The sequence below is a fragment of the Dryobates pubescens genome, chromosome 1 (genome assembly GCF_014839835.1).
Source record: "Dryobates pubescens isolate bDryPub1 chromosome 1, bDryPub1.pri, whole genome shotgun sequence".
In the NCBI taxonomy this organism is placed as follows: domain Eukaryota; kingdom Metazoa; phylum Chordata; class Aves; order Piciformes; family Picidae; genus Dryobates; species Dryobates pubescens.
In genome coordinates, this window is record NC_071612.1 from 55,271,873 (window position 1) to 55,295,939 (window position 24,067).

A 24,067-nucleotide genomic window follows, 5' to 3' on the forward strand; every position below is an offset into this window, starting at 1 on the left:
TTGACAGTTCTATTGGTGATTAATTGTAATTTTTTTCTTAGAAAAATATTGATTAGTGTCATGTACGTGTTAGGATATATTTCTCATGATTTAAAAAAAGAAATAGTTGCAAAAAGAAGGGTATGCAAGACACTGATAGTGAAACTGAATATTGATTTTTATTTAACCAGGAATTTTCTAGATTTCTTCCCTTGTAGATATTAAGGCCACTTCCAAAGCTATTCCACTTGACTTGTCCTCATTAAAAAGACACGTTGTGTCTGTCGTTTGAATGACTTAGGAATCACTATTTTAGAAGAAAGTAATTGCAACTGTACTATTGCAGGAGTCTAATAGCTTATTTGTAAATAATTGCAAATGCCCATTGTGAACAACTTTGAATGCATTATGTTTCAGTAGATTTTTACATGTTCATTCTTTTCTTTTGCTACCCATGTTATTGCAGCTCAAACACAGTGAGCATGAATTTTAGAAAACAATCAGCTTCTTTTTAAAAAAAAAAAAACTCCCTAAAGATCGGCTTGTACCTTAAAGCTATAGCTACAGCTTGGATTTGGGGCTATGAAGATCCTTTCAGTGGACATCTTTACAGCACTTCTGAAAGAACAGTGACTCTGAAGTCAAGTTAAATCTTTTCTTGGGACATGTTGTCCAGGGAGGTGGCCCCGTTTAAGACCAGGCTGGATGAGGCTCTGGCCAGCCTGATCTAGTGTGGGGTGTCCCTGCCCATGGCAGGGGAGTTAGAACTAGATGATCCTTGTGGTCCCTTCCAACCCTGACTGATACTATGATACTAAGCTTGTAGTTGAGAGGCTGCTATAGGATTAAAAATTTCTCATTTTCTTTGCTACACATCTTGCTACCTGGCTTATTTGCACAGAATCAAACTTGATTTTTGGGTAGCCTACTCAGAATGCATTTTTCCTCACAATATTACATTGTAATTGGTTTCAGCATCATTCGAACCATCGATGGCAAGGTCCTTCACAAGTACAAACATCCAGCTGCAGTGTTTGGTTGTGACTGGAGTCAGAATAACAAGTAAGTAAAAATTAACCCAACAAATTGATACTATTTACTATTTAAATTGATTAACAATAAAGTAACACAAAGTTACTCATAGTGTGGTATTTATTGTGATATTAGAGCTCTGGAATATTTTCTTTTCCACGGTAGGATATGTCTGTAGCAGCTTTTTATTCCCAGTAGTGTATTTTATTGCCCTGCATGAACCTACTTAACTTTCAAAGGAGGATCTTTTCTGTTGATGAGAGAAAAAGGAAGAAAAGTTCTCTGGTTAAATATGTAATGGGGAACAGGAGGAATGGGGAAAGCATTCAATACCATTTACACTGATTTCCTTCTAATGACTGCTAAGCTGAAGATGCAGCAGGCCACTAAATACATCTTTGATATATGTTAATAGAACTTTTTGTCAAAAAAAAATTGTACAATAATTCAGTCTAAGAGTTTTGTGTTGGTGCTTGATCAGACTAGTGCAAATACTATTCTCTTTTGTAACTAATAGATCTTTGTAATTTTTTTTCTGATGTAGTATATTTAATTGGGTTATCAATAATTATAAAGAGGCAAAGGAGAAGCAAAAATGCTTCTTTAAAAAACACACTTTTAAAAAGTATATTGTGAAATACATACCATATTTATTTTAAACTAAAAAAGCATGAGTATTTTGGATGATCTCTGTGACCAAAGATTTTACCATTTTTATTTTGTAGAGATATGATTGCTACTGGTTGTGAGGATAAAAATGTTCGTGTTTACTACTTGGCAACGAGCTCTGATCAGCCATTGAAAGTTTTTTCAGGGCATACTGCAAAGGTGTTTCATGTACGATGGTCTCCTCTGAGAGAAGGAATCCTCTGCAGTGGCTCTGATGATGGGTGTGTATTTCTGATCTGTTACAAAAGTTAAAACCTCAAGCAAGACTATGAGAAAAATTTTGTATTTTAGTTATGCTGGTACTGGCACCTTTGAAAAGCCTGTCAATAATATAATAATCTAAACCTCTGCCTTGTTAAGTAAGATTCAGGCTGTAGATTTACTGTTAGCTTAATAGAGTATTTGGCAGCAGGATCATTATCTTCAATTGTCACAACTGCTGGAGCAGTACAACTTTAGAAATACTTTACCAAGAGTAGAGTTAGTGACTGATACTTGTTACTCCTGTTAATGATACAAGGGGGATACTACATGCATACATTATGTATTTAAGATGTTAGTGCAAGACCTGCTTTATTTGATGTCTTTCAAATGTATAATTAAGTTTAATCTGTGGAGATTTTTAGTAAGTGCTAGGTACTTCAGTTTGGTTTTGATGACATTTCCTGAGGGAGAGCACATTAGTCTATGGTATAAGCAGGAGGATTTTCCTATGACTTTCTGCAGAATATGCAAAACTTCGTTGTAAAGGATCACAGGTTTCGAATATTGTCTTCTCTTGCTTTCCCAAGTATCATTCATTAGATGTCTATGCTTGCAGCAAAATCTGTACTGGAATGACTCCTGAAAAAACCAAACCTGACTAAAAAATTCTTTTACATGTAAATCCTATTTCATGTGTCTATGAAGTGAATCCAAACTTTTGTCATAGTGTCATTATGAGATACTCTGATTTTATTACTTATCCTGGCTATGTAATACGACTTGATTACATAAAGATTTCCAGAATGCAGTCACACTTTCATTTTTGGGCCTAGTTCTTGACCCAGTGCACCATGAACCTGCTTATCCCACCATTGGAGAACTACTCTAAAAGGATGCTGTGAAGGCCAGTATCAAAGCCTTATTAAAATACACTCACTAGGCATGTAACCTTACCATAGAAGGATATCAAATTAGTTAAACAGGACATTCCTTTTGTGAACTCATGTTGATTGCCTGTGCCTGATGATTTCATTATTCTTTAAATGCATTTCAGTAGTACCCTGCATGATCATTATAGTTTTCCCAGGAACTGCAGGTTAGACTAGCAGATCTGTAGTTTCCAGTGTCTCTCAGAAAGCTCTTAGGAGAGATATATCTTACAGTTTTGCTTTTCTTTTCTCTCATTTTTTTTCCCTATTGACTGTTCCAACAAAATTTTATCATGTATGCAGGCATACAAGCAACTTGTCTCTCACTGACATGTAAAATAAGGAGCATGTGAGATTTTCAAAGACTATGGTAGATGGAATAGTTTCTTACTCTGGTGAAATGTCTTTGGTATATTTTGTACCCTGTCATAAACATTAAAGTCATTGGCTTCAAGCTCTCCAATTAAAACTTCTGTAAATATACTGCAAATAATTATTCTGATGAATTTGCTTACAATATTGATGAAGTAGAGAGAAAATGATATTTCAGTAGGTGATTTGATGGACATAGGTCTTTTTAATCCTGTTTCAGTACTGTTCGGATATGGGATTATACACAGGATGCTTGCATAAATATTCTTAGTGGACATACAGCTCCAGTACGGGGACTGATGTGGAACCCAGAAATTCCTTACCTTCTAATATCTGGCAGTTGGGACTATACAATTCGAGCCTGGGACACAAGAGATGGGACATGTTTGGACACAGTATATGATCATGGTGCAGATGTATATGGTAATACTTTAAAATTTTGTTTTATTTTGGTATTGAAATGCATCTTAAAATATTTTAAAATGCATAAAATAGCTTAAACTAGTTATTAGATAATTGTTTGACTACATTTTACAATGCCTCTCTCTACTAGGATTAACATGTCATCCTAGTCGTCCATTTACTATGGCATCTTGTTCTCGTGACTCCACTGTGAGACTCTGGTCATTGGCACCTCTTATAAACCCTCTACAAATAAGTATCTTAGTGGATAGATGTTGGGATGAGATAATAGGTAATACAGGTAAGTAAGTTGTGTATACTCTCATTTTAATTTTCTGCATGTTACTTTATTTCTTTTTTAGTTCTGATATATAAATCTTTGTGTATGTTAGATCGGGCTGTAGAATCTGGTGCTCCTCCTTTGCTGTGTGGTAAAGTTTCCAAGGACATTAAACAAGAAGTGGAAAAATTGACAGGAAATCCTCAAGACAAAAAACTAAGGTGGTTTTCAGAATGTTTTTCAGTAAGTATTCTGCAAACTTAAGGATGTTGTCACTGAACATGACTTTCTTTTCTGAAGTTAATCTTCAAAAATTAAATTTCTTCTCTACAATATTTTTGTCTTTCTAAAGGGAGCTCAGGAAATAGGCAGAAATCAATTCTGTCCCTTAGCAGTTCTGCATGTAAAAATTTCATGACTGAATTGTCAAATTGATGTGATAATTTAATTTTCCAAAGGAAAAGTGCTTTGACCAAAATTTTCTATTGAAGAAAATGCAAAAATGTGCTTTATGAAACTACATCAGAGTTTTTAATTTTAATTCATCAAAGGGACACTCTCATTACAGATGAGGTTTGAATCACTGAAGTGCCTGTGCCAAAACTGCTGTATTAGAATAGAATAGAATAGAATAGAATAGAATAGAATAGAATAGAATAGACCAGACCAGGTTGGAAGAGACCTTCGAGATCATTGTGTCCAAACTATCATCCAACACTATCTAATGAACTAAACCTTGGCACCAAGCACCCCATCAAGTCTCCTCCTAAACACCTCCTAGAAGCTGTAGATCTGGATGACCCATGCCTCAGTATCTGTTATTACCTTTGCTTCATTGCGCAGTAATAGTTCTTTTAAATCACTGCAGCCTTCCTATGCAGTTGAGTTAAAAACTCAACTGTGAGTCCCTGTGAGTGCTTACCTGCATAGAAGCTGAGCCCCAAGTACAAGAAGGATTTGCCCTTATATTACAGCTTGTGTCAAGCACTGCTGTAATATGTCAGTACAGCAGTCTACAGAGAGTTGGCTCACCCAAAGCATTGAGTTTTATTTCTAACTAAATTAAAATGTGTGATTTGTAAAATACGAAAAAAAAATCTTTCTCAGTTCTGTGAATTACAAATACTGACATTTTCTGTTTTATTTTTAATTTTTTTTAAATACAATTCCGTGATTTACAGAAGTTACATATGTTGACATCCTATGTTAATTCAAGAGTAAAACTATTATAAGAATTTTTAAATTTTCAGGAACAAAAGCTTTTTTTGATCATCTGTGTTCAGTGCTTTTTGAGTCCAGAAAATTGAAAGTATTGTGCTTTAAGTATGGGGAGTCAAGTATGAGCTCTAAGGGACTGAAAATACAGAGAACGGTCTCTCTTTTTATTTTTTAACTCCTTGTAGGATCTTCTGGTTTTTGTCTTTCAGAACTAATTTGTAATCCTTAGAAAAGGATTGTAATTCTTAGAGAAGTTTGTTTGGGTCAAAGGTTTAATGATTTTTCTTTTTAATGCTTTTTATTACATGCTCCTGCATCCCAGCAGCTGAATGCTGGTTTATGACAGCAGCAACCACCAGATAGCTTGTATACCTTTAGAGCAAAAGGCAAGCCCTCAACTATGTGCACATGTAACCAAATACTTGCATGGATCTTGCTGTATCTTCACAGCCTTCAAGACTGAAGGAGTTACACTGTTTTGAACTAGTTTATGTCTTCTTAGTATAGCTTATAATATTGAAATGGACTGAAATTATATTTCTTGGAATTGACTGACAAATGTTTTCCAATGGCTTATAAGTTCAAGTTTCTCTCTTAAACATTCCTTCTAATACAGCTCTTTTCTTCTGTAATAAATTTAGCCTCCTGGAGGCAGCCAAAATTTATGGGATTTGGTTGCTGTAATAAATGGACAGGATGACAGTTTGCTTCCACAAAACTATTCCAAAGGAATTATGCATATGAAACATCTCATTAGATTTAGAATGGTAAGTGAAGCATGAACAGTATATGAAAATGGTTGTTAATCCATATAGTATTTCATTCTTTAAAAATAACATTCAGTGCTATACAAAAGGGTTACTAATTCAATTGCAATTGTGCATTATCAGTTCTCTTTACATGATTAGTCTGCCAGAACAATAGCATCTAGTTAAGTGCATGCATACTCTCTTAAAATGCTAGGCTATAATTATTAATGAGGAAAGAGTTTTCAAAATAGAGAAAAGAAACTGCAAAGCAAGCATCACTGCAGCTTGGCTGATGAAGTGATTTTATCTGGCCCGTTATATATTCTGTACTTTTATATTCAATAAAGTCAGTCATATTTTATTGTATAAACAAGTTTGTAGTTATGTTCAGATGCAGGTACAGGGGAACTCTGAAAATGGAGGAGAGTCAGCAGAAATATGTTATCTAGGTGTCTGGAAGAAGGAATGAAAAAATGAGAACCCACCATTAATACAGATAATGCAGCTGAAGAGTGAGTCAGATGTAAATATGAAATTCAAGTACTAGGCCATAAATTTATAAATAAATATGCAACCAGACATATAATTTGGGCAGAATATGGGGAACTGTGGTTCTGTTGGGGAATTAGTGATACTAAAAAATCCCATATTCAAATGACTGAGTTGGAAATACAGGAATATTTGTATCTATTGGAATATCTATATCTATTGTATAGATCTGGAAATGCATCTATTGGTCATAAAGGTAATGGAGTATGACAGATCAGGACACAGGTTGAGCCTCTTGTCTTTATTCTTTCTTTTTGTGGGCATCATTATAATGGTAATAAGTGCAATTTCCAGCTCTGTGTTTTATGTTCACATACTCTTTTTAATTTCAAAAAGATCAAGATTTTGACAGTGAACATCTGGATGAATTACTATTACATATGAGAAAATGGGCTAAAAATGTATACATAAAAGATTAAAGGAAGATAGTCAAGGAAAATGTATGTCTGCAATAAAACACACAGTTACTTTAACAAGTTCACTTTAATCTCATTGTAAAGTCTTCTAATTAGTTCACTATACTCTCATAGTAACCTCTTGATTAGCCTCAAAAGGATTTTTTTTTTCTTAAATTATATCTTTTGTATTCCATTGTAATGTTTGGCACCAGTTCATTCTTAAGAAAACTTGTTTTCATCAGAGAAGATTGTACTTTCTTTTCTTTCTCTCTCAGTCCAAGGCACAAGAACTGACAACAGTAAAAATGTCCAAGTTTGGAGGTGGTATTGGTGCACCAAGCAAAGAAGAGAGGCTGAAAGAAGCTGCTGACATACATCTAAGATTAGGACAAATTCAGCGCTATTGTGAACTAATGGTAGAACTTGGAGAGGTATAATACCAGAGTGTTATTAAAGACCAATGAAATAGGAAAGATTTTTGAAAACCAGCTACCCTAGCAAAGATGGGGTAGCAACCAAATGGGTCCCAAATCCAGAAAAGAGTAATCTTGTTACGATTATTTTTAACATATGTAGTGTAGTGCATAGATCATTCCTTATTTTACCTCTTAGCAAATCTATTTTTAATGGCAGAAACATGAAGCTAGTTAGAAAATAGAGCTGCTTCGCAAAATAAAATAACCAGGCTAAATGTATTGCTGCTTTCTTCTAGTGGGACAAAGCTCTCTCAGTAGCACCTGGTGTATCAATGAAATACTGGAGGAAGTTAATGCAAAGGTAAAATAATAAAAATGTGCTGCATTGTAGCTTCTGTCCTTAAAAAGATACAGACAAGTAGGAAGGATGAACGTTAGTATCATTTGTACATGGCTTTTGTTACAGCAGTCTTTACTTTTTGTTCACTAAGCTTTGGAATGGAACTGTGGAGGATTTCAATAATTATTTTGTGTACAGGAATCAAAGGGTTAATCATAAATTGCAACTTTTACTGCAAACTCATTAGTACAGTATCCAGAGTATTCTGAAGCCTGGAAGGGCAGATGGGTTTCATTGAAATTTATGTGGTTGCATTTAGAACCTATGCTATAGAGGTAAGTTTATCGATCAATTACATATGTAAGTCTTTCTTGTTTGTTTATCAATTTGTTTAATTAGGAGAGCTGATCAGTTAATTCAGGAAGAAAATGATGATGTCATCCCATACTGTATAGCTGTTGGAGATGTTAAAAAAATAGTCTCTTTCTTTACTTCAAGAGGCCAGCTTAAAGATGCTCTTCTTATTGCACAGGTATTATATATAACAGTGTGGGGAATGTATTTAGCTATTTGTTTCCATCTCTGAAGATGACAAACATACTTGTCCTTTAGAAATGTCTGTCTGTATGTCATTTTCTAATAGTAGCTGGATAGGTATGTGTAAATTTGAGGTATGTTTAAATTTAACAAGCTCTAATGTTTGAATTCTAAAGCACCTTAATGCTTTAGAAAGATCTTCATTTTTCTTGTAGGAGACATAATGTAAGGGTTATTCTTATTGCAATTCATAGAATAGCCTTTGTCCCAAAGTTTTACTCAGATAATATTAAGCAATAAAATAGCAGGACTTTCTTTCCTTTTAACTGAGCCCAGAGTTTTAATGTTGTTTCTCGAGATACACCTTAAAGAACATGACAGAATTTCCTTTCAACCCACACTGATCTCATTTAATGTTAGAAATAATTTATTGCCAGACATGAAAAAGGTTCAGCTTATGCCACCTTTCCAGATTTGCTGGTATACCTACTGAGAAGTATCTATGGAGTTTATCCTTCACTCATAACCACTTGCTCCTTGGGGTGTAAAAATGAAGGTTGTAGCCATCACTGTCCATTTTCAGCATATTCAGATGCCAGAAAAATCCTGTACAAATGCATAGGAAGGAAGAGATCTCTTGCTTCTGTAGATTTCTTGTATGCTTGGATGAAACTAGGCTAAGATTCAGGTATGAATAACTTCATTGGTTTTAAACATTTCCTTTCTTATAAGTGAGCTTTAGAAGAAAATACGTAGATCTTTTTTGTTGTTGTTGTTGAAAAATCATATTTCATATCCAGTATCATTCATTCATCATTTTTTTATTCACTTCTAGGCAGCTTGTGAGGGAAATATACAGATGTCACCACTCTCCACAACAAGTGTGTCTTCAAATTCTGGTGGAAACAATACAGATTGTTACAATGAGTATGTTATTCTAGTTTATATCTAAAGCCTCACTTTAGTGGACAATGTAATGTCTTAAATAAACCTTAGTGACTTACTTTGACAATCAGCAATGTGGAATTTGACAACAAAACATTACATCTCCTATTACTTAGTTGACAGACTTACTAACTAATGCTCCACTGCCTAGTTCTGCCATTGTGCACCTTCTGATACCAAAAGAATTTTTCATATGTATATGTTATAAATATTCTTTTAATTTACTTGCTGTTTAAGGTACATTCATATATATGTAAATGTATTTAAATATCTGGAATACCAACTTAGAAATTTTGGTGAGCATAGTAATATTTAGCATTAACAAGTATCTGTAAGACTCTCTTTTATGCATCTTTTCCTTCTGAAGCCTCACTTTATTAGTGAAGTTTCTGACAATGTACACAAATAACCATATTTCCATTGTATGTGTCCATAAAAAAGCCTTCCTGTTGAGAACAGTGCTTAAAAACATAAATGAGATTATTAAGTTACATGTGTCATAACAAAAGCTTGGAGGCTGTGAAGTTACTTCATTTACATGTGCAATTTTTGAGCAATTAGAGATATTTATGCAGAGTTCACAGGTACAGAGTGAATACCCAAATACTTGAATTTTCTTCTGTCAGTCTGGAGAGACATTTCCAGACTGGCTCACCTGAATATGCATCAACCTAAGCAGTGGATTGCATTTTGAAATCTAATGGTGTTATTAAGTCACATACACAAATTTTAGGGTATAGAAGCAAATGTGGTGACTTGTACACAAATTAAGAGTCAAAGAACTCAGAATGACCTTGCAGAATTCATTTTTTGTTCCTGCAGGCTCCTGCACGAGGTCAGTAAAGAACTAGCAGAATGGTATTTCCAGAATGGCCATGCAGTGCTTGCAGCATGTTGCCATCTGGCTGTTGAAAATATAGAGGTAATTTTAAATTTTTTTTCCTCTTTAACTATGCAAAGGCCAACATTTACTTCCTTTTTACATCTCCACATGTTAAGTGGTTTTTAAAATCTGTGAGTCACATGCCAAAATATTTTAACATTTGCCTGTATATAACAATGTAGTTTGATCCTTACAGTAGTATTAAATGAGTAGCAAAACTCCTGATTCTATTAAATTCAAGATTTCTTTTGCACACAGAAGCTATTATGTTATGATTTATTAATATTTTACTATATCTTGTTATATTAAAAAATACAAAGTAGCTAAGTATCTTATATATACATATTCATATAAATACTACTTTTTACTGTTCATGGTGACTCAAGAGACCCATTCAGAACTGGAATTTTATTGTGCTACAAAAGACCAGATCTCTCCCTTGAGGAATTTGCAGTCTAAGTGATGAAGTAAATAAGAAAAAAACCACCCATAGACAGTAAGAACATGATTGGTTTGGAGTAAGATCATGATTGGTTTGGAGTTAAGTCTCCTTTTATTGAGAGAGGGGAAATGCATACTCTGAAAGCTAGTGTCCTTACTTAAGAGGGGAAGGAACCATTATACTTTTTAGCTATGATTTTTATATAATCTCTTTGGTTGAACAAAGGAAGATTATGCTAAAGGAAATCTGTTAGGTTATTTAAAAACTGGTTAACATGTGGTGCACAATTACATAGTTATTCAAGAGACCCAAATTATATATAAAGCTACTTTAATTAATAGATATTTTGTCCTGTGAAAAGCAGTCTCATAAATGAATGTCGTATGCTCAACATGGTGAATCCCCAAAAATGCTTGTGTCCCTTAATGATATAATTTTTTCATTGAGCAAGCTTGCGATGGCAAACCTGATTCGTGGAAATGAACTGGAGTTGGCAATCAGTGTGGGTACTGTCTTAGGAGAAAGTGCAGCACAAGCAACACATTATGCCCTAGAATTGCTAGCAAGAAAATGTATGACAGTAACAACATGGTAAGAATTTAATGAAAAGAATTAAATTTAAATTGGTGTACTGCATATTGCCCAAGTAAACATCTGGATTTGTCAGTGGGTTTCCTGTGCTATACCGAGCCCTGACTACAGTTGCACACTGTAATCTCAGATTCTGATTTGCAGCCATTACAGCACATTTCTTTTTATTCTGTAGGAAATGATCAGAGATTCCTGGATCTCTTCATATTTTGTTGTAAAGAAATACTGGCACAGCATAATACCCCTTGGCCCACTGCATGTTGTGGTGGGTTGAAGTATGTATAAGATCAAGTAGGGAGAATCTGATAGTCAAGGGGCTCTGATATTTGAAGGCTTCCCTTCTTGTTTTTACTGGGTGTTATGCTTTGGGATGTCCATCGATTGGAAGAGACACACTCAATTGTAGACACCTCAAGGAATACAGAAAGGACCTTGATGGGTTAAAAATGACATTATTTATTGGTGCAATGTTTTGGGGGGTTTGGTTATTTGCTTTTTGTTGTTTGTGTTTTTATAAAGTGTGCTAAAATATAAAAAGTCAAAACTAAATATTCATGCTCTTCCTCATCTTCTCAAATCTACAGCTTTGGGGAAATTTCCATTTTATTTGTGTTTAGCACCCAAATACTGTTAAAAGCAAACTTGTGCTATTGGAAAGGCTGGTGGTATTTCACTTGAGATACTCAATTCCACATATGCAGACTCAGCCACCAGATTTTGTTGTTTATACTGACAGTGTTTTAAAAACTGTTCCAGGTAGCATGATTTGTAGGCCATTTTATGAGGGCTTCTTTGGATTTTTTAAAATAAACATTTAATTTCACTTTTTTGACTGAGCCATTTCTAATCACTTTGAAAAAAATGTTTAAATTGCTTTTGAAGATGAGTATGTGTCAGTAACTGATCTTGAAAATAGTTGAAGAACTTGTGAAATGTCCTACATCCTGAAAGAGCCTTTCTGTAACTTGGAAAAGTGGTTATTGCATGGTAATAGTACAACAGATTTTCCAAGGACCTTCTTTAGGTTGTTAAAGGCTATTATTTTGTTGTTGAAATTGGTTACCTTGACCCTTAGATTTGCTGTTGTAGTTTAATAACTTTCTATTAGATTTTTCCTCTGTAAAGTAAGAACACAAACAAAAGTTTTGTTCATTACTGTTTCAATGTCTTCCTTATAGCCTTCCATCACTTGGATACAGGTATTTTGTTTGTTTATAGAAAGAGATTTGAAAAGCATGTGACTTCACTAATGCTAAAAATAAGCTTAAACTGAGCACTCTTAAAATTGTCATCAACATCTTAAAGCAGGATAGAAAGCAGTTGCAAATTTTGGACAGTAGCTTACTCCAAATGTTTGAAAGCCCAGGACTGCATTCTGAAAATGCAGGGGAACTCAGTAGGACTTTTTGCCATACACAGTGGCAAGTCAGTCTGTGGGTCACAGGAGAAATGGTTTCTGCATTAATCAAGAGTCACCAGACAGAATAATCAGTTATTAAAATCTTAATTGAATAATCATTTCAAAATAATTTCTTAATATGTGTCTGCTGCTTGTTGTGTTAAGGAGGGGGTAGCAAATGGTAAAAAGTTAGGAGTATTTCAGACACAGCAGATTGCTCAAACACCATTTTCCTTTCAGAAGGATGAAAATAGGTATTACATTCTTTTCTTGCACAGCTTCTCTTTTGTAATGCCACAGAAACACTAGCCATTCTGAATTACTGAGAAATGCTTTACGCTGATGTCATGGAGCTCAAGAAGACTGGAAGTTTGAGGATGATTTAGTGACACAGAGACACATTAACGTGTTTCAAATTGGATAGGTCCTACTGCTTCTCATACCTGCTCACTTATCTTCCATCTCACTTTGAGGTCATTCTGATGCTCTAGGATTGCACAGCTGTTTAACTCAACAAACTAAAGCAACAGAAAATTAACACAAAATTCCCCAAAAAGATTAATTAATAGCTTAAGCCTCATTTATTGTACCAAAATACTCTTAGAGACTGAAGCTGCTTGTTCTTCGGTGGATATAGTATTTTTTTTCAGTAAACTCTTCTTTATATAAGTAATGTAAAAGGGATAACAGTTTTCTTCTATTACAAACCATCAAGAGTAACTACGTGTCATCTTTTGTTTGTGCAGGGATTTAGCAGCTGATCTTCTTATGATGATTCCTGATAATAAACTGCATTTAGTAAAACTATGTGCATTTTATCCTGGATGTGTAGCAGAAATAAATGACCTGCATGAAAAGGTACAGTGAAAAAGAATTTACCCAAATGATTACAAGAGGTTATGTATTGATTTGTTTACTAGTTTCAAAAAAACTTCAGGCCACATAAATCTGTAGGATGAATTTGTCACTAACAGTCTTACATGTTACATATCCTTTTTGGCTCTTTTAGTCTTCATTGACTTTATTTTCCGTACTGCACAAAAATATTTCCTTGGCATGGGTTACTTCCTGAAGTAGCTTTTTATCTACAGAATTACCTGTCAGTGTGATTTATAACCTCCTCATAATGGAAGTGCAGCCTAATCATGTCTTCGCATATCAGCCTCCTTGTACTACCCTGAATTTTGTTTCACATTCTATGTGTGTAATCTCCCTAAATCCCTGCTTCTACCCTTCAGTAGCAGAAGGGTCTCCTCCAATAAATTCCTTAACATTTAACTCAGACTGCACATCTATTAAACAGTAGTAAAAGTCCACAACAACATTGACAATGGAAACTGATACTGCTTAAATCAAAAGTTAGGGATTTTTTTTTCTGCTGTGTTGTTCTCTGGTCTAGATGGCTTTCTTAATGTGCATTATATGCACGTATGTCCTTTCAAACAATGACTCATCTTTCTGAGAGAGTTTGAGATTTTTATGTAACTAGTGATAGAACAAGACGCAATGGCCTCAAGCAGCAGCCGGGAGGTTTAGACCGGACATTAGGGAACAGGCTGCCCAGGCAGGTGGTTGAGTCACCATCCTTGGATGTGTTTAAAACCTGTGTAGATGCAGTGCCTGGGAATATGGCTTAGTGGTGGACTTGGCAGAGTAAGGTTAATAGTTGGAGTCTGTGATCTTTTAGGTCTTTTCCAACCTAAAATGATTCCAATTGTACGACTCTATGTGCAAACTTCAGAATTTCTCTGCATCTTAGAGAACTGAACTTTACAATCATCCTTTGGCATAATCTTTGTTTTCCAGTGTAATCTTCCTGATGTAGAAGAGTGCATGCGGTTGGCAGAAACAATTCAGGCAGGTGGGGATATATTTGAAACTATAAAGTACTATCTTTTAAGCACAGAACCTGAAAAGGCTCTTCCGATCGGCATTCAGTATGTGAAAGGTAAACACTTGAATGAAAAAACATTTTAAAGCTTAAATGATTTCTGAAGCTTGCCTCTTGAGATAATTTTGTTTCTGATTTTCAACAGAGCAACTTTGTGGCTCAGATTGGACTCTAGATTCAGTGTGTCCGTACCTTGATCTTCTAAGTTACATACGCACCGAACGACTAGTGTTGCATAAATGTAGTGAGTGAGTATATTTTCCATTAAAATGGAATTTTAATGAAAGGAAACTTTTGGAATTTAAAATAAATAAATAACCCAGGTATTTTACTGCTTCTTTCTTTATGGGACGTTTACAATGGAACAATCACTGTTGAGCCCATTTGAAGAATCCCACTTTGATCAGCTCTGGTTTCAGTTTTCTGAAGGAAAAGATCAGTGGTGCTATGTGATATGGGTTTTTATATCAAAGTATTAAGGAAATTTGAGCTGAGAGTGATAGCTCTCAGAATTAACTCTAAAATAGTTGAATAGCTGTGGTTCACCTTTATCAGAGATGGCTGAGGCTAGGCCTGGATGCCTGCACAGGTGTACATGTGAAGAACTAAAAAGAGCAAAAAGCTTAACTTTTATCTGTGGCCTGTGGGAAAACTTGGTGAAATTCAAGTCCATGCTAATACAAGGGTCTTAGTGATGTTGGTTTTTTGTAATTCTGCATGATTGTGCTTCATAACTATGTGCTGTACATGCTATTTAAAATTTAATAATTGAGATCAATATAAAGTAGATGGAGTCTGTTTAACAATTACGTCACATGGAAAGTAAGCATAAGCAGTAAAAATTTATTCTCCACAGAAGATGGATGGCTAAATTAGGTTTTGAAATTGTAATTTGAAAATGAGTTTGTTAAACGTTTTTGCAAATGCTTGTAATTCTTCATGATTAATACTTGTCCATTTATAGATTTCGGAATGAGTTGTTGATTTTGTGTGGTTACATTGGAGCTTTACTTGCTATCAGAAGACAGTACAACAGCATTGTACCTGCACTTTATGAGTATACAAGGTAATATGCCTTCAGTAACACTGAGAAATCTCAGTCCCTATTATGACTTATGATGTACATTATCTGCACTTACCCCTGTACCCTCCCCTCCCCTTCTGCCCCCAGCCACCTGGAAAAAAAAAAGTAAATCTGAGCTCTCAGCTCTCTTTAAGGGTATGCCCATGCCTGCATATAGAGTTGGTAGCACATAAGACCCTTCATGGGAAGGTCATGAGTTCAAGCCTGCAGCGGGCAGTAGTGTCCTCCCTACTCTAGTCACGAGGTCTGTGGTGACAGGTTGGACTTGATGATCTTTGAGGTCTCTTCCAAACTTAATGATACGGATACTGAATACTGAACCTTTCTTACTTCATACAGAAGTTTCTGAGGTTATGCAACACATTGTGAATCCAGGATTTCAGTAAAACTCTTAATTCTGTAAGGGAAACAATTTTTAGAAGTAAATGAGTATTCAGCATTACCTCCATGCATGATTATATGTTGACAGTAAGAGTTTTAATTTTATATCTGTGTGTAGACCATTTGTCAAAACTTGCTTAGTAGCAACAAGGATGCTTTGAATTTTGAGTTCATGATTGGGCACTAGCTTGATTCCCACCCAGAAACCTGGCTTGATCTTCTGTTACTCAGAGAGCTAATATTCCATTAATACACTTGACCTGGCCCACTCGATCTGACCTGGTGTGGTCCTGCCCACATAACCTAGGTCAATCCCAAACAGTCACCTGACTTGACTTGACCTGACTACACCTTCCTGATTAGACTTGAGTGACTTGCACCAGCTCAACCATTGAGTCAGAATAGTTTGGGTTGGAAGGGACCTCCAAAGGTCATCTAGTCCAACCCACCTGGAGTGAGCAGGGACATCCTCCATTAGATCAGGCTGCCCAAAGCCTTGTCGAGCCTGACTTTTAATATCTCTAAGGATTAGACCTCAAATACTTCCCTGGGCAACCTGTTCCAGTGTTCCACTACCCTCCTGGTAGTACCATGGTACCCTCATGGTACCCTAATGTCCAACCTACAACTACACTTCTCTGATTTCAAACCATTGCCCCTTGTCCTATCACTACAGGCCGTTGTAAACAGTCCCTCTCCAGCCTTCTTGTAGGCCCCCCTCAGGTACTGGAACCCTTCTATTAGGTTTCCTCTGAGCTTTCTCTTCTCCAAGATGAACAACCTTATCTCCCTTAAACTGTCCTCATAGGAGAGCTGTTTCCAGTGCCCTGATCATTTTTGTGTCCCTCCTCTGGACCTGCTCCATCAGGTCCATGCCCTTTTTGGTGTTGAGGGCACCACTTCACCTCACTCACTTTATGTCACCTAATTTGGCCCCCTTGTCATGACTGGATTTGACTTGGTTTTACCCAACCCACTTGGATATGATCCAACTTGACCCACTTGCCTTGACCCGGCTCACTAGACCAGACTTGGCTTCACCCAATCCAGCTTGGCCCAACCCACTTCACCCTAGTCAATCTGATCCCACTTTGACTTGAACCAACCAACTTGGACTTGAAAGGAGAAACATAAAGATCAGTCTTTTTTTATCTAACCTGGTAAATAAAATAGGCTTCCATACAATACTTCAGTAGTCCTTCCTCAGAGTATAACCATGATTGTTTAATCTTCATGTCTGGTTTAGTAATGATACTACTACCTAGCTGACTGATTTCCATTTCTGCTTCACAATTTGAAACTCTCATATCCTTTTGGTTTTGTCACCCAACTTGCTGAGTAGCAAGGACAACTTCGAGATACAACTGCGAGACTTCATAGTGCAAGCTGTGTTGGCAATTTCAGCTCATTTATCTCCTCATCAAGAATAAATGTTGCATATATGTTGTCCAGTCCTTTCACATCTTACTACAACTGTGAGCTTTCTCTACACCTCCTGATACTTTATCAGAATTCCCTCCAAGGATAATTAAACAACATGAATTTAACATGCCTAGGAGCTGTGTGCTTCTCCTTTTTCTTTGACTTCTCTCCATCAGATGTTTCAATAGCACTCCTTTCCTTTTCTGCAACTTGCTGAGAGGATAGGAAAAAGGATTGTTTGGATTTGTTGGCTTTTTTTCAGTTCTCAGCCACTAGCTTTATGTTTGGAAAACAAGATTAAATATAAGCTTCTACAGAAGGGCTATTTTGACATGAAAATTAATAGACTAATAACAAGCAGTTTTTGAGACTCCATTTGTGATACTTTGGCTGTTAGGCTTTAAATTTCCTTGGGATTTAAAAAGCCACAGAACAATACTGTATTTTTTCCCCTTAGATTAATCAATATTTTTAGGATTCATAGATTTTTCAGATTCCAGCTCATATTAAATGGGGCACTTAAAAGCTTAAGATGGACATTTTTAAGGTATCCCACCACAAATGAGAGTTTGGTGAATTAGGTCAAGTAATAACTGTGCCTTGAATTATGATTTGATAAATAAAAATGCATCTACTGCAAGGCTTCTGAAATTGGTTTCTGCAAGAAATCAGGTGAAACAAGGCTGTCCTAGAGCATATAGTGAACCATGCTACTCTATTTTTCCCACACCTACTATGTATATAGGCAAAATGGGTCCTTACAAAATAAAAATGGGTCCTTACAAAATAAAAATGCATACAGCCCAGAAATCTAGAATGGCCTCAAAGGAAAAAATAAACAAAAAACCAGAGTGAATTAAAGGCAAGCTTAAATAAGAAAGTGTACATATGGATAATTAAGGCCAGACTTAAATTAAGAGCTTTACTTTTATATCTAGAAATTTAATATTTCTAAGGTTTAATATAGTGATTACTGTGAGGAATCAATTTATTTCCATAAAGTTATTTTCATATCTTGTCAAAAATAGTTTTATGTTATTACAGTCTGTCTTGTTTTAAGTACTTAATTGTTAGAATTAATTTGGACTTTAATTAATTGCATTCCTTTTCAGCCAGCTTTTAAAAAGACGGGAAGTGTCTGTACCTTTGAAAATTGAACAGCTTTCTGAGGAGCTAGATGCCTGGAGAGCTTGTACTCAATTAAACAAGTAGGTGGAAAACCACAAAATAACCATGAAGTATTTATGAACTAAACAGTATTTAACTGTTTAGTTTTACAAACAACATTTATTTTCTTTATAAAACCTGAGTATGAATGTGAGAGAAAAGACTACTTTGTGGCTCTTAATTTCTAACAGAAATGAAGATGTATGGTTGAAAACCAAGTGTCTTTTGTTTGTAGGCCCACCGATGACTTGCCATGCACTCCACCATCTGAGTCACAACGAACAGTGTATTCATTACTCATGTCCCGAATACAGGAGGAGCCGCTGAAAGGAATGGTTGGGCCAGATTATGTCACTGGATCAAATCTTCCTAGTCATTCAGATGCTCACATCTCTTGTTTGACAGGGCTAAGGATACAGGTATGGTTTCAGAGAGTTGATAATGTTCTATCTTGGTGATAGCATTGACTAGTTGTGAGATTGCCATAAATCTAAGGCCCCTCTCATCATTTGAGAGGAAAAACATTTTCCCTGTGCTTTGAGGTTTCTTCCAATCTTGGTGATTCTGTGTGTGATTCTGTGATAGTTGCAGAAGTTAAAAGAGCACAGGGACTGACTTCTGTTCTATAAGGCCTAGTTTCCTAATAGAAAACTTTTTCATTTCTGTGGGAAAGGCAGATTTCCATTGCCAAATGTTCTGTCTAAAGTGAGCACAACATTGCTACAGACTAAAATCATTCTATTGTTGGTACACATTTCCATGATGATAAATACCATAAAACTTGTAGTTTGTGATTGATTAAAGCCAGATATAGAAGACTAAATATTGAAATATATTTATTCATCACTCACATAAAGATTTATGATCAAAACATAACAGTCCTTTTATCACCTCTTTGGTATATGTTATGTCCATAAAGGGAAAATTGTCTGGCTCTGGAAACACTGCTCTTAGGCTCCTGTTTCCAGACAGTGCTTCAGTGAATTTACTCTTCTATCAGGCCAAATCTGTTTTCTCTGTCCAGTGCAAGATGGAAGCCCAAAAAGTATGAGGGATAGTTTTGCTTTGGAGTTGGCTGGTTGCAGAATGTTAGTAGGATTTTTGAGGAAAACAATTCACAACTGTACATCATCAAATTTAGAAGTAACTTGCTGCCAACACTTCCACATTAGATCAATGGTCTCTGGCTATGGATGTACTCTCAATATTGACTAACAGCCATGTAAAGCTGCCGTTGTCATTGGTTTAGGCATCCAGATCAGCTCACAAATCGCTCAGTTAATACTAAGGTAGAGTAGCCTAATTGCATGGGGTTTACAAGTTTTAAGTAGCAAATTCGGAGAGCTTGTCTTTAAGAATTCACTTGAAATGCAGCCTTGAGACCATGTGCTGTCAAATGAAGAAATAGCTCTTCTTCCATCAGATAAATTAATATTTTGTCTTTTTCATAGTGAACATTTGAAATTATTCTTTTGGCCTGCATGTAGACTGCATGTTTTCAAACAGTTCATGAAGGTATTACAATGTTTTTTTTGTAGATGGGAAAGCACTCAAGATCAGCACAGATAATGACAGACACAATTAAATCAGTAAGGTATTCTGAAGATAAAAAAACTTGGATTCCTCATTTTCTAATTCAGGCTAAATTTAACTCTAGAATAATTGCCAAACATATATAAAATACTGCAGTTATTAAAAATCAAATTAAAAGTTTAAGGATTATGAAATAACAGGTCTCCAGATTCTGGAGCATAACAAGTTCACTCAATTTATAGTGTGTAACTATTATTAAAGCTTTAAGGTGGCAAAGTACAGTTCTTGTGCAATCGTAGACAATAGTTGTAAACCAGGTTTGGATGTTCTTCTCCGATAACACTGCTTTCTGTTGTGGTAGCCTTTACCCTAATACCTGTGTACTTTTTCTTCCCCTTCTCGAATCATTTTTGGTGTACAGGGTCCAGTGTTTTTCCTTGAAGATGGAAAATCTGCTGTTTCACTGAATGATGCTTTGATGTGGGCCAAAGTGAATCCTTTTTCACCACTAGGAACAGGAATACGACTTAACCCATTTTGATGAAGTGTTTTCTTCTGTAAATTGTAGTGCTTAAAATAAAACTTTGGAGGTTAATACTGACTTAACTTTGATTATCAAATGACAGAAAGATGGCAGTTGACTCCTCCTGAAGGGCAGTTACTTGGACTTTTAAAATTGCAAAATGAGAACAAGATTACTATCCAAATGTTTGTTGATATTCCAAAGAAAAAATTATTTGAGAATCCAAAGAAAATAAAAGTCTTAACTTCATAGACAGCCATGGGTTTTTTTAAATAAGAATAGCATTGTCAGACAATATAGACATATTTGTCAACTCTGTGTAAATAGATGCCTTGCAAAGAAAGCAACTATCTGCACATTATCAAAATATGGATAACAAACTGTGAAATCCATAAACACACTTTCAGATACATAATAACAGAATGAATTTATTGCTCGCCACTCCAACCTGTTTTCTAGAATGACTGGAATCCTGCAGCTGTTCCATGTGCTGTGTCCCCCTTTTTAATTGTAACAAATTTTTACACACAGGATTCTATAGCAAAAGAAAGATTTTTAAAGTACTTAGATTATTTTCTTTTTGTTCATTAGTCATTGTACTTAAAAGCAGTACAAAGATGTTTATTAACATTTGATTATATAAGTAGATGACAGAATTCTGTTTTCTTCTAAGTTCATTTTTGGCAGCTGTTCCCCTTATAATTTCTCTGGAAGCTAAAATCTATTTATAAAATGTTTGGTTGTTTTGTTGGGTTCTTTTCCTTAAAATAACAAAGGGTTTGTAAGGAGCAAACAGCAAATGTATTAAATTTATTTAAATGCATTATGTACATTTTAAACACTTGTTTTCTTTTTACATTCTTTATTAGTTACAAATACACATATATTATGGGAGACCAGAAGCAAATACCTTTGCATATATTTTTATTTATTAAATCTGTGCTCGAATGGAAAGAAAATTGTAGCAATAGAATACTAAGAATACTTACATTTTAAAGCTGTGTATATTATGGAATTTAATCATAAGGCAAATCTTACTAATAATTCCCATCAGAATTGATGGCACACAAGCAGAAATCTGCTTCATCTGTTGTTACATTTTTTGCTGCTGGTTAAAAATCGATTGTACAGTCCCAATAGTTACCTAAAATGTACCGAAATTCTGGTTAAAAATTGGCAGAACTATTTCTGGAAAAATTGTTGTAGAACTGGAAATAACACAATGTCTGTTGTAGCAGACTATGGGACAAAATCCTTAATGCATAGATAAGCAATGCCTTCATTTAATGAGATGTAACAATGCCACCGCACCAGAGAGGTAGGATGGAGATTAAAAACAAATAAAACATCCCATGTTTTGTGTTCTGTTGGTTTTGTTGGGGTTATTTTCTCTTTAAAAAGTTTCACTCCTCCAGTGTATTACTACAAGGTTTCTGGTGCCAGAACATATTGGAGGTTTAAGCTAAACTGGTTTATAACCTGCACAAAAAAAGATTTGTACATACTTGGATGCTGGAACAGAATGTTTTCCTTTGTACATTTACTGTTTGGAACATGTTTTCCTTTGTTTAACCCTGTGGAGCTTGGGGAGCAAGAGCTGGAATTGAGAAATAAATTCATAGTTTTTGAAAGAATTTTCCAGGAGTCAGTGTCTGATGTGTTGCTTCTGACAAATGAAAGGCGATCTGTCTTAGCACGTAAATTACACAACCTTGTATTTAGCAGTTTTTAATATAAAGTTGGAGAGCAAAGTTAAGAACTGAACATGCAGACTTGTGATCTATGACTGAGATCTGAAGGATTGACTCAGCTGCCACTCTACTAGATTTTAAATCTTTTGCTGTGTCCTAAGGACTTTGACCAGTATTTCAGAGTTGCATAACTGCATCAATTTCTTGCACTTAAGTTGTGCCTAAACTTGGAACCTTAAACAAATCTACTCTCTCTTTAAATTACAGTGAGCATTACTCACTTTAAGGGACTCACAGCAATGAACTCTTTTGTTGCTGAAGCACAAAAATGGAGGCCAAGGGCTTTTTTTTATATTGGGAATCTATCAAGTAAAAGTCATTGTGAATCAAATGATGCTGAATTTTCTTTAAGGTGGTTGTACCCCATGAGGTAGTGAGGGGGACATGCAGAAAAGATTTTAAGGGTGTACTGCTACAACTACGATTGCAACTGTCAGACTACAGATTCATCATTTAAGAATCCTTTTGTCTTCAAATTATTGTTTGAATCTTCTGTAGAAGTCATATTTCTATTTGAATGAAGACATTTATCAAGCTCCATAGCTAATGCTTTCCAATTACTGTCAAATCTCAGTTAACTTCACTTTATCCCCACAAAATCAAATTCATTGTTGAAGAAATCTGATCAACATTACTGACATATTTATAAACTTCAGAGACTGCAGTCACATCTGAGACTTTCCTGGGTGAGTTCCACAACAACAATAATAACGACAAAAAATAATCTGTCGTGCTGTAAACTCCTCACATTTCAAGGACTGCCTTGAAAATGGGCTGACACTTTAAATCCACGTAGCTGAATTTCTTCATTGTTTAAAATTCATTTAAATCCAGAATTAAACCAATTTAAGATTAATGCAAGAAACTCCTTTCTTTATACAGAAAACTAAACTATTGAGTTTAGATACCTTTTTCAGAATAGGCATTAGGGTTTTTTAAGACTTGAAGATAAGCTGCAATATTTCTACCATAGGTATAATGATCCAGCTAAGAAGGGCTAAGGAATGCCACAGCTTCAATAATACGGAGTTATCAGAGGGGAGTATTGAACATGAATGGTGTAAGGGCTATTTATTAAGAGTAGATTGTATTCCAGCAGCATAACACTACCCAAGGAATGCTGAATGTAGCCACGCAGCAGCCATCAAATGTTAGGAAAAGCCAGGAAAAATTCAGAAGATTGTACGCTTAACCCAATTCCTGTTACCATCCACATGGTTCCAATGGCACTGCTCAACCATGTTCAGGCAAGCAAGACAAAGGCAACCAAAGGAGACCTGCTGCTTATTGCTTTCAGTTGTCATTTTGCCACATAGCACATTAGCTGTGGTAAAGCATGAGTGTACCAAGCTCTGGTCCTGCTCTTCTACTTTTAAAGAAAATAAACACCAACAACTAAAGCACTCATGTGGATCCTCTTTGCTCTCTTGCATTCTCATTCTCTTGTACACATTAATGATGACATTAATCTTCCATCTGTTCATGTTAATACAGGTCTCCACCATTATTTCTGGTAACCCAATGTTAACTCTTCAATAGCTTTGAAGCTGTTCTGGTAATCATGGATAATTGCCTGATATAGTAGTAAAAATCTGCTTCCCTGTCTTGAAGTTTTCGAAAGGAGAGATGTGCAGGGATTACATCGTTAAAAATCTCACTCGGTATTAGTAACTTAATTTTTACAGTTTTGCAACATACAATTACTTTCACTTTGAAAACAGAGAAATCAATAAATAAGCATCTTAACTAGTCTGACCAAAGCTAGTGGCCAAGCTGAAGGGAATCAAGCAGCAGTCAATATCCAGGTCCATGAGGTCAACAGCTAGTGTCATCAAGTTTCATTTCAAAACACATTTTGTACTTGTGACTGTGCTATTTCTTATCAAATCGGGATATAATAGATATTGAGTAATGATCAGGGAGTGGTGATGATCAGGCACTAAATCTCCTGTAGGCATTAGCGATTCGCTGTTTATGAGTT

At 35.5% G+C, this 24,067-nt stretch overlaps 1 protein-coding gene across 6 annotated transcripts in view; it reads left to right on the plus strand.

The window, feature by feature from the left end:
- The window catches only part of WDR17 (WD repeat domain 17), a 44,478-nt gene extending 23,020 nt beyond the window's left edge, over positions 1–21,458 (plus strand). For 5 of the 6 annotated variants that reach the window (XM_054166203.1, XM_054166187.1, XM_054166194.1 and 2 more), the window contains exons 11-25: positions 955–1,041; positions 1,737–1,901; positions 3,406–3,608; positions 3,739–3,888; positions 3,980–4,110; positions 5,727–5,852; positions 7,057–7,212; positions 7,494–7,558; positions 7,937–8,069; positions 8,910–9,001; positions 9,842–9,941; positions 10,796–10,935; positions 12,114–12,134; positions 13,081–13,192; positions 14,141–14,468. In XM_054166203.1, coding sequence (XP_054022178.1) covers positions 955–1,041; positions 1,737–1,901; positions 3,406–3,608; positions 3,739–3,888; positions 3,980–4,110; positions 5,727–5,852; positions 7,057–7,212; positions 7,494–7,558; positions 7,937–8,069; positions 8,910–9,001; positions 9,842–9,941; positions 10,796–10,935; positions 12,114–12,134; positions 13,081–13,192; positions 14,141–14,311 — 1,852 coding nt within the window. In that variant the 3' untranslated portion in view covers positions 14,312–14,468. Of the gene's footprint in view, positions 1–954; positions 1,042–1,736; positions 1,902–3,405; positions 3,609–3,738; positions 3,889–3,979; positions 4,111–5,726; positions 5,853–7,056; positions 7,213–7,493; positions 7,559–7,936; positions 8,070–8,909; positions 9,002–9,841; positions 9,942–10,795; positions 10,936–12,113; positions 12,135–13,080; positions 13,193–14,140; positions 14,474–15,189; positions 15,292–18,224; positions 18,321–18,514; positions 18,699–20,233 lie in introns of those variants that run through there. The other variant, XM_054166225.1, reaches the window with a different exon arrangement.
- The last annotated feature ends 2,609 nt before the right edge of the window (positions 21,459–24,067 follow it).